The sequence below is a fragment of the Phoenix dactylifera genome, chromosome 3 (assembly GCF_009389715.1).
Source record: "Phoenix dactylifera cultivar Barhee BC4 chromosome 3, palm_55x_up_171113_PBpolish2nd_filt_p, whole genome shotgun sequence".
In the NCBI taxonomy this organism is placed as follows: Eukaryota; Viridiplantae; Streptophyta; class Magnoliopsida; order Arecales; family Arecaceae; genus Phoenix; species Phoenix dactylifera.
In genome coordinates this window covers 9,423,716-9,435,162 of record NC_052394.1, presented here as the reverse complement: position 1 = coordinate 9,435,162, position 11,447 = coordinate 9,423,716, and the positions used below count along the sequence as shown (strand labels likewise).

Below are 11,447 nucleotides of genomic sequence, written 5' to 3'. Positions count from 1 at the left end.
TCCCTTTTTTTTCTAGCAAAAAAAAAAAAAAAGGAGCCCACTCTCAAGAGCCACACTTCATCACAACCAACTAATGATTCTAATAAATTATTTGGGACAAGCAAGAACGAAACCCATCCATCCAAGACGCTCGAGATCATTCAATCCAATGCTTGCTTCAATCTACTCGAAGGCAACCCATGGCAATCACCACTCCTGACCAGCTAAACCACTTTGGTGATAAATACACTGGGAGACTTCAATGGAGAGAGTGCTCAAATGAAATAAAAAAAAATGACTCCATATCCCTAACAACTTGTTCTTGGAGGAGAGCCAAGCTTCAAGAGTTGGATTGTTGCTTTAAAACGAATAATAATGAAGTAGGATAATTTGTGACCACATACATATTCCAAAAAGAACTCCGATGTCAATTTCGATGGTTACGTGTTGATGGTGGTAGGCGGGGCGGTGCTAGTTTTGTGATCAGAGATCTGAACTCTAAGATAGTTACGGTTGGAGGTTGCCAGATTTTTGACACCTTAATTTTGAGGCGAAGTTGAAGGCGGCATGGTTCGGGCTTAGTTATGCTCAGCGAGTGTTGCAGTGTAGCGCGGTGCTACTTAAGGAAGACTCGCTACGATAATCGGATGGGTCCAGAAGAGGTTGGCGGTGCGGACGTGCCACCTTCTGATCCGGGATATTAGAGCTTTGGTCTATGATAGAGTGGCTTTTCAAGCCATGCATGTTTATAGATAGGCCAACAGAGTTGCGAATTGGATGGCTACATATGTGGCTAACCACTCTAGGGGCACTATTGGGGTTGGGAAGAGTGAGCTGCTTAATGTGCTTTGAGATATATTGTATTTTGACTTTTTTTAATGTATCTGTATTAGATCTGTATAAACCATCCGTTTTAGTTAAAATAAAAATAAAAAAGCTACGACAACCTCACCTTGCCGGTGGTATAGCGAGTGAAATCTAATTCATGAGGGCAAAAAATCCTCCCTGCTATTGTGGTGGCAACCTCTTTTTGTTTGGAAAAGCTCTAATTACCAACACTTTGGTACGAGCAACTAGAAATTATGTGACCTTGTTAGGAAGAAGAGATTTTTTTTGAGAAAAAATAAAGAAGAGGTTGCTATCATCCTTCATCAATGCTGAGCTTGTCCTTTGTGGCCGACCTCGATCATTGTTTCTTGAGGGTTCTTTCGGAAGTAGTTGCTGAAAGTACGATGTCCCATCTTTTTTTATAATTCAAGAGTAGTTTCACAAGGCAAAATGTCAGTGTTCGCCAAGGACTGGCAGAAATTTAATTTCAAACCAGCATGCATGTGTTGTTTGGCATGCGATGCATGAGAAGTAATATTAAGTTCCAGAAAAGATTTGATAGTGAACCATTAGATTAAGTTTTTTTTTCTAGGTAGTTAACTTTAGATTAAGTTTGATCCTCAGATCAAACAACTGTCTTAAGGGCCTATTTAATTGAACCAACGATTCTCCAAATTCTGGATTAAAAAAGGCCCTGATAATGAGATTCTTGTGCTTATGTATTCATCTGTATTATAATTAACTATGCCTTTTAATATTGGAGAATAATGAGAAAAGGTAGAAAATACCAGTTCTTCCCATCCTATAATGGCTATTATAATGTAACAAAGGATAAATAATGGAAATGGACTGATAACCATTGACAATGTTATTTCAGCTGTTATTTCAACTATTGATATTAAGTAGTTTTACAAACAATAAATATTCTTTTCAGCTTCAGAACATCAAAACATCCCCAAAAGTTTGGACATACCATATGTAAGTTTATATTCTAAATATCTTGATATCTTTAAAGGCTCAACCCAAGAAGGATACTGAGCAGGAATTCATTCTTTATGCTGGAGTTCAGAGTTCAAGAATATTTGATTATCACTTAATGCAGTCAATCAAGGGTTATAGGTTCTGATGGTTTGAAATTAAATTTCTAAAACTACTTAATATGAATGGTTGAAATAACAGCAGAAATAACATTGTCCATGATTATCAGTCAATTCCCATTATTTATCCTTTGTCATATTATAATAGTCATTCTAGGATGTGAAGAACTGGTATTCTTTTTTCGATTATTCTCAATCATCAAAATAATATATTTCAGATTTAGATCCCCATGGCACAGAAAGAGAGAGGGAGATTGGGTAGAACCCGATACTTGCTGCTTCAATGATATTAGTTAGTGAGATTTTAGTTTAATAACCTTTTTTCTTTTCCTTGTCCCAACAGATATCGTTCTTGAATAAAAACTGATTTTTAATACAAAGAGACATACGTCTAGTAATTACCTACCATATCACCGCTCTGTTCACTGTCACAATTCTGCTACTGTTGCGTTAGACTGATGAATTAATGGATTCTGTGATATCAGTAGTTGAGAAGAGGACCATTAGGTATGTAGATGTTTCAAAATTTCAGAAGAGCTAAGTAGAGTTTTGTCGGAGTTGCATTAATCTAAACACGGAATGATTATTTTGGTTTCAATCCTCCAAAGGCCAATATAACAACCCAACAAAAACATTAACGATTATTCTAGTTTCGATTCCCACAATAACAACCGTAATCACATTAACAATGATTATTTTGTTTTCGAATCCCATTTGGTTTCAATAGAGTCCGAGATAATACCCAAAATAACATAAATAATGATTATTTTAGTTTTGATTCACACACATGGAGGGAGACTGAAATAACAGGCAAAATAACATTAACGATGATTATTTTGGATTTGATTCGCGCACGCACAAAGAGACCGAAATACCAGCAGAAATAGCATTATCAATGATTATTTTGGTTTCAACACAGAGAGAGAGAGAGAGAGAGAGAGAGAGAGAGAGAGAAATACCAGCAGAAATAGCATTAACAATGATTATTTTGGTTTCAACTCCGATTTGATTTCAATGTTCAAACACAGAGATTGAAATAATAGCCGAAACAACATTAACAATGACTATTTTGATTTCGATCGACATACAAAGACGCATAGAGACTGAACCAATGAACACTCCAAATCGCTTGCTGGAATGCATGCATGCATGCATTCCAAATTGCACGCACACATGCACATGTGCACATGCACGCGCGTGCATGCACACAAAAACAAAACTTCCACAAACAATTAAACAATCTGCTCTCAACAATCTATTTTACTATAAAAATAGTGACCATAAAAAAAAAAACCATTATTGTTATCCATTATGTTTTTATTAACCATTACAGCAGCCACCGTTATATATAGATTGTGTTCTGATTAACATTTTACCTCTATATCCCCTATTCTGCTTATTTCCTCTCATCAAATGAAACACCACGACAGTCTGTGCCTATGCAACACTGCATTACCAAGGGCATCCCCAGATCTTCACAGCTTATGCTCATACCATTTCAGTCACTTCTCCATCACTTTCTCCTTACTAATACAACTGTTATTCTTTTCCAGAAAACCCTTCAACCTTTAAATCCACGCGTATCTCAACCTCATCATACATACAATACCCATATTACGAAGCAATGGACCCCCTTTGCCAATATTTGAATTCACACAGAATTGCCAACCTCAGCATTGTCTTGTAATTTTCCCTCCCACAAGTCTCTCTACTGTATGGCGATCAAACCACACCCCACAGGCTGACAACCACATCCACATATAATTTTACAACAGTACAACCACTAGGAATAACAAGGCATGGGTATTTGCCATGAACTCTGACTATGACACATTTTATATATTCTCATGGAGCTTCATTTGATTACCTTTAACCTCATATGACCAGAAACCCCTGCCACATTGATATCTGCAGAACAAACACTCAACAATCCCCTTGATGGCCTGCATTGTTTCCTCATCTTAGTAGAGAATGTTTAAGTAGTATTTAAAACATCATTATATTATATAACAGGACTGCTGACTAGTTCTTTATTTTTCACAGGGCATAAAGCAATCTAACCAAGTGAGAGATCAATAGCACCTGTAATATAGGCAGGGGCCGAAAGCCATTTATAATGTACAGACAGAGGATCTTTGTGAAAGACCTAAAGGTTATTTATTTAAAGCAAGATTCCATGCATTGATGAGCTTTAACCCAGATAACATTTGTATAGTGCAACAACAGCCTTGAATAGTAGATTGATAATTTGCGTAGAAGGGCCTTAAAAGAGAAGGAACAAATAAGAGCTGGAGGAAGATGTCCAAGAGTGTCTCATGAACATCCACTGACTAAATGTATAAAATAAACGACTGTCAATGGAAAAGATTGAATATGAATGGATTATGTAATGGGACAGGATAAAGCCTGTTTGTTTTGCTATGAAGCTTCAGTTCAAATTGATGACCAAATATATGCCAAGATATGTAATGCTGAAGACTAATACCAGATTGATCGCCAGGGAATTACAAAGTTATTTTCAAGAGCACAGTACCACGACACCGGTAAATGGGAAGGGGGGGAATGCTGCAAACCTGCAATTGTGACCAGAACAACTACCAAGAGATGCAACTAAACTACAAAGAGAGATGTATTCTGTGGAATGTTTGTGTACCTACTTAAAACTGATGAAAGTGAACTAAAGAAAAGCTAATGGAATGGGCAATAAGATAAAAGAAACTAAAGCAATTAGCTATAGAAAAACAACTCACATGGTATGACTACAGAGAGAATGTTCAGATAGGTGTTGCAAAGAAGTTAAGTTGTGAAAAAGGATAGTGCAAATGCTCAATATGCTGTCTGAAAATGGCATTGAGTTGAAATTAGAGGCCAAAATTATATAAGTAGTTTCCAGTACAATCCACAGCATGTGCCTACCAAATATATCAGATCTTTTCCTCAGATTACTTTAGCAACTGTGCATTCAATGCGTAGGTTCAGGGAAAGTTCTGTGCTAACTGCATCTTAGGTCAAAAGATCCAGATGGAGAACAATAGAATAGCAAAAACAGTGCGAGTGCAACATTCCAAGAATGGTTGAACAATGATTCATATATACATTAGGATTAGATCCATGGCCAGATGATAGAACAAAAGGAATATGGGTAATGAAAGCAAATAAGGTTATATCAGATGAAGGGAAGATATCTGAAACATAATAAAAGTAAATTAGCATTAAAAAGGGAGTGGGAAAAAAATGGCATTAAAAAGAAAAATAAGTGACCTGGTCAACTAGCACTGCAACAGAACCTGATAAAAAGAAAGCAAATATATGAACTAGAAGCATCTGATGCCCATTATTCAAGCAATGCTTCCCAACAAAGATAATGTGCATCATTTGGAAAAGTCTTGTAGCTAAGCATAATGAACAGCTCCATCCTTATGAGGATTTCACAACCTGCCAGTGGGTCACTACTTAGTGGAAGACTGCCCACACTAGTTGTTGTACCATTGGTGGCTGCATTGGAGAAAGAAGTGAATAGATCTCGATTTTCAGTTCTCACAAGTCAGTAGTCACCAGCACAAACACAGAAAAAATAATCAAAATGCAAAGCAACAATGTGCTTACAGTTTAGCATTGACTGTCCTACTAAGGCTCCAGTCATTTGCATCAGCCTTCACATGCACAATGATCAATTTCTTGATCAAAGACAAGAATGGCGACATACACAAAATATAGTATGAAAGCCTTCACTTAGTACATGGTGGAAACCAGCACAGCATGGTTTGCACATGTGAAGAACTTTAAGATGCAGACTTTCACATTTCCGGTGATCTGTGAAACCACTTTGGTGTAATTAAAAATATTATCGTTGAAAATTTATAAAAGTTACCTACATAAATTATGTTTGCAAAATTGAAAAGAAAAAAGTTCTGGCATTCAACAAAAGCTGATCAAGACGTGTTGATTTAACTGACACATGTTATGAAACCAAAGTTTGGACCTGGATCAAGGTTTAATGACTATAATACAAAATGCAAGTAATAGTTCTGGGATGAAAAGACATCCACCTACCTGTAATTTACCCATGTAAAAAAACTATCATCAAGGTTAGACGGAACTCAACAAGTACTTCTAACAAAAATATGGAAACCTACCTTACATTTACCTAGAAGGAAGACAGAGAAAGGGAGAATGAGACAAGCATGTGCGCGCGTGCATGCACGAGAGAGAGAGAGAGAGAGAGAGAGAGTTAAAACTTTTAAATATAGATCAAATACCAAAATTTGCACGTGTAAGGGAAGAGCAAGAATTTGACCTCTGCTTCACAAGAACAACAATAAGTTAATTAATGCAGATCTTGCAGAGATTACCATCTTGGTTTCCTCTAATTTGGAAAAAAGTAAAGGAAGGGGCTTAAATTTCAGTAATCAATATATAAGTAGCAACCAAAGGTATAAACACAAGTAAAAAACACACAAAAAAGGGACGAATGTAAGACCTGTCAACCTAAGAAAGCACAAAACCTATAGCAACTATTGAGTTTTGAATGATATACACATTAAATATTGACAAGTATGCAATCCAGGCTTGCTGCATTGGTACCTTATCAGTACGATATAGTATGTTAGTATAGTACGGGGTGTATCATACCATACCAATTCGGTACCAATATCCAGTACGAATGGCATACCGACACTCGGTACGCCGAAAAGATCTCGTACCATCCATACCGGCATAGTACTAGTGTGCCACTGATACGAGGTCCGATACCGAGACGGCGAATCTTGTGTCTCACTATCAAGTTTCGCTGGGTATGATCATGGATGGAAAGCTGTTAAGTAAGGATCGTTGTACAACCCTCAACTACACGATTCAGGGCGTACCGAGTCGTACTAGAGGCTGACCGGCGCGATTCTAACTCTCGATTCGAGAAACGAGCGAGGGAATGAGAGAGGGAGGGTTCGAAACTGGGGCTTTGCACAGCGCCCTCTACGGACGAGCGAAGAGGAGGGCTTCCGAGCCTCCTCGCACCCTCTCTCAGCATCTTCCTCGCTCCCTCTCCCTCCCTCTTTTCACCCCAAGCCCCTGTTTCGAACAAAAGAGGGGTCCCGCCCAGCGGTGGGCAGAGGAGGGCTTCCGAGCCCCCTCTCTCCCTCTCATAGCAGGTCTCTTCCCCCTCCCTCTTTTTCTCTCTTTTACACTCTCTCCTTCTCCCTCTCCCCTAGCTCTCTGGTTTTCCTTCACTGGTACATGCCAAAATGGCATGCTACCAGCCTACTGGCATGGGTGCCAATTTCGATACTGCGGACTTTGCTGTTGAGTAATCCACAAAGTGTGATTTTACGGTAACCTATAGAGATTTGTTTGGAGTTGTTAGTAGGAAGTTTGAATAATAAAGGGCATGAAATTACATCCTTGTACAACAACACTAGAAACATGATTTCGATGCCAAGATACTGCATGCAATAATCAATTGGCAATAAGTAATCATGCAACGATGCTAGTCAAAAAATATAGATGTCCAATAACCGATGGGCACTATATTCATAAATATTGCAGACAGCAGTACTCAAATTGATTAATTCAAACAAACACAGCTGTAAATTCAGAGACTATTATTACCATGTATTGTAAATGTTGTTCAAGAATGAACTACACAATAATGATGTTCTATCATGTTCTTTGCCTCAAAAACAGATATTCTATCATGTTCTTTTCAACTTGTGACTTCACATGGATTCTGTCGTGGGGGGTGAAAATACATGGTGATCTCTTAATGGTTGGGAGAAGCAAAATCTATTTTCTTAATGGCATTAATAATATTCATCAACTGCATTACCCATGTTGCAAAAAAAATGTTGACCGTGTAAATAACAATAACATAGCATGCCTTTCAAGACACCATCATGATCACTAGCTGCGAGTAAACAAGAAGAAAGGGCAATTTAACATTAACAGATATGAAGTGTCAACCATCGACAATGCAACACACCAGATAGTTAAACTACATATTACCATAGGAGGGAAGATGACACCTACCAGTTGAGCAGCACGGAGATCTTATTATGTTACAATATTTACAAGATGCTACGATCAGATCATGGTTAATCTTTAAAGTGGTTCCTGCTCAATATACTGACATCATGATTCAAACAGTTATAGGAGATTAAAAAAATGGGAAGTCACCTGACCATCAACATGCACACTGCTGCAACAGTACAAGTATATTCATCCATACCAGGTCTATCATTGATCACACTTTTCAACACAACCCAGTGGTGATATGAAGATTAATATAACAATTAGCAAGTACATTGAAGTCCAAATGACAATAAAAAAAATCACATATTACCAAGGAAAATAATAGAAAAATCTCCATCAGCATATATCGCAGATAAAATAAACACGAGAACTTATAGCATATTCTCTAAAAAGTTGATCGCTTTTCATCCAAGACGCCAATAGCAATTAACAAGCCTAACACCATCATCACTAGCAGCAGTACATAATCCCATATAAGCATTATATAATTACTCAAACTTAGACCAAAATACGCACTCAAGACTAAGTAAAGGAGCAAGCTTCATTATCAAACATACATCGGCCTCTCGGTCCACGCCCCCGAGACATGCCCATTCTCGCAGACATAAGCCCGGACCACCGGCTCCCCATCATCATGAAACCCAAACACCCTCCTCAAGCAAAATGCCGAGTGGAGATCCCAGGCCTCATTGCAAGAACAGAAGGCACAGTTCAGCTCAATCGTCCCCCGATTCGAGTCGCTGATCGTCCTCCACACCCTCGACCGCTTGAAATTCTTGAACACCCCTCTGAACAGCATGTACCTCCGCTTCTCCTCGACGTGGACACAGCCGGGCCACTCGCAGATATAGAGGCAGTCGCCTCTGAACCGGCTGGCCAGGAGCTTGTTCCCCTGTTCCCGGCTTAGGGTCCAGGACCCGGAGGCGAGGTGGGCGTTGACGGGGCCGACGCGCTGCTTCCTTCGCTGCTGGGAGGGCTCCCGGGGGATCAAGATCGGATTTTTAGCAGCGGAATCGGGGTCGGGGGGCGGAAAGGTGGGATTTTGGGAGGATTCGGAGGGGTCGTAGACTGTGTCGAAGTAGAGGTCGTCGAAGAGGGACCAGCAGGGGAGTGAAACGGGGTCATCGCCGGTGACCGGCGGTGGAGAGGGATCGGAGGCGGCTGCCGCGGCGGTGGAGGCGGTAGAGGGAGAATTGGGATGACGAGGGGGCAGGGAGAGGTCGGGGCCGATGTCGCGCTCGAGGCCGAAGTCGGAGTGCTCGAGGAGGACGCCGGCGCGGAGGAGGCCAGGGCAGCAGACAGAGAGCTTGTGGAGGGCGGCGGGGGAAGCGTCAGAGGGGAGAAGGTCGGCGGCAGCGGAGGGGAGGGCGCGGGCGCAGCGGGAGCGGCAGCAGACGCCGCGGACGAGGCCGGCGAAGCGGGCGGAGGTGCAGGCGAGGCGGGCCCAGTCGCGAGGGTCCGCCTCCAGCATCGCCAGGATATTCAGCACGATGTCCTCCGACAGAAGCGCGAAGGGCGACGCCGACGACGAGGACGAGGCGCTGGCCATTTTCGATTCTTCCACAAAATCTTGTTTGCTGTTTCTTTTCCCTTTTTCTATTTGGTTGGTTGAGGACTAAAAGGGGACTTGGGGTGGGATTTTGGGGGTTTAATCAGTTTAGGGATTTGATAGGTTGTTGTGATCGAGGAGGAGAAGGGAAGGAGAGAAGTGAGGAGGAGGGAGCGGTGATGGTGGGAGGGTCTTAGAGGCTATTATTTGATTTAATCTGCTAAGGTCGGTGATGGTTGGATTTTACTTCCTATATTTCTCTTTCCTTCTATGGGGGACGGAAGAAGAGGAGCGACAAAAATGGTGGGGGCGAGAGAGAGAGAGGGGGGGGGGGGAGAGGGAGGAAGAGAGCCGTAGAGAAAAGATGGTGCACGGTAACGAGAAGGAGAAATCATACCCTACGCTCCTGTGCATGAGGCGAATCATTAGCTCTTCATTTTATTTTTTATTTTAGAGATGCATCGAGATAAATACTTGATAAATGAGGCTATAAAATAGAGCAATTGTAATACTTGATAATTGAGTGTAGCGTATAATTTTTTATTAACTCGAAGGAGGAAGAGAAATGATAAGAGTTTGGAGTACTTTGAAATCTTTGCGGTGGATGGTGGATTCGGTGTGAAGGAAGGCGAATCTTCTTTCCCCGGTCACCCTGTCATGCTTTGTCAAGCATCTTGTAACAACTATACAGTTCTAACTAAGGATTCTATAATAGACCATTATAACCAATTTCAATATTGAAGTTAAATAATTTATCCAGGAAGACATGATGGTCATGTGTATCTATCAACTATTCATTTTTGCGTGCAGTCTAAGCCTCGCTCAGAACGAACCATACTTAGATTGAGCGTGATCTAGTTTGCTTAAGCCCCACTTCTTGGCCTTGTGATGGAATGATACATTTTTAAAGGAAATGTAAGGGACAGAAGAAAAAAAAAAGGTGGGTGCAAGCGCATGGAACGCAGATGAATGGCGTCCAAGAAAGCGGTGTCAAAGAGAAGGAGAGTGGTGTTTCTCTTGACGTAAGTGGTGTTGATCTGTGGTTGGTGTTGGTTTGGGACAAAAGAAGGCAAACAACTTGGCGTTGAGAAGGACGACATGGTGGGAGAAAAGATAACGAGGGTGGGGCACCTTATGTGGCTTCCGAATGAGGGCCACAAAAGAAGGTGGTTGTGTGCGGATTCTGATGCTGCTCCTTTCTGGCGAGTCCCCTTCCTTCCCCACAGCCGGATGTCACCGTGGCACGCTTTCCTTCACTCGTGGAACAACAGCTGGGAGGATAGATACTATGTTTGAAAGTGCTCAGTTCTAGGACCTTGTAACTAATCATTTTCCTCAGCTATTTCTGTTATTATAATGCAGATTATTCCAAAACTTTGTTGCCGTTGTGAACTTTAATCCATGGTGAGCCATTGCCATCTGTTAGTAAGAGAAATAATCCAAAACTTCCTCAGCAGTTGTTTGGATTGGGCTCGGATACGAAAGCATGAACGGGTTCAAAACTAGTATACTATGTATTTCGAACCCCAACCCTGAATGTAAGAAATTAAATATAATTTGTCAATAATGTGTTCTTGATTATAATTGCGTATGATTATCAATAAAATATTCTATAAAATATATTTTCCATAATATTTGAATATTATTTTCTACTATTTTTATTGCATAATATGTTTGCAATGAAATTAGGTAATCAATTTATACATATTTATTATGATTTATGTCTGGATTATTTTTCACCTGATTTGACTTGAAAAATTCGATGGATTACAAAAATCAATATTAATCCAAACCGAGAAAATGATTAAATCTGGATTCTCCAATTTTTTGTTGGTCCGATCCAAATATTACTTGGGTTTGAGTTGTGCGGCATGAGTGCAACGAACAAAATAAGAATCCTGCAATACCAAACAGAATTAGATGGTCTCCATACAGTGGAGATGTTTGCAAGGTGCTCATGTCACGCTATG

At 40.4% G+C, this 11,447-nt stretch overlaps 1 protein-coding gene across 1 annotated transcript; it reads right to left on the bottom strand.

The window, feature by feature from the left end:
- Nucleotides 1–8,145: 8,145 nt before the first annotated feature.
- Nucleotides 8,146–9,819, bottom strand: LOC120110215 (phytochrome A-associated F-box protein-like). Its single transcript, XM_039124561.1, has one exon. The coding sequence runs from the start codon at nt 9,475–9,477 to the stop codon at nt 8,476–8,478; it is 1,002 nt and encodes a 333-aa protein (XP_038980489.1). The 5' UTR covers nt 9,478–9,819; the 3' UTR covers nt 8,146–8,475.
- Nucleotides 9,820–11,447: the final 1,628 nt, after the last annotated feature.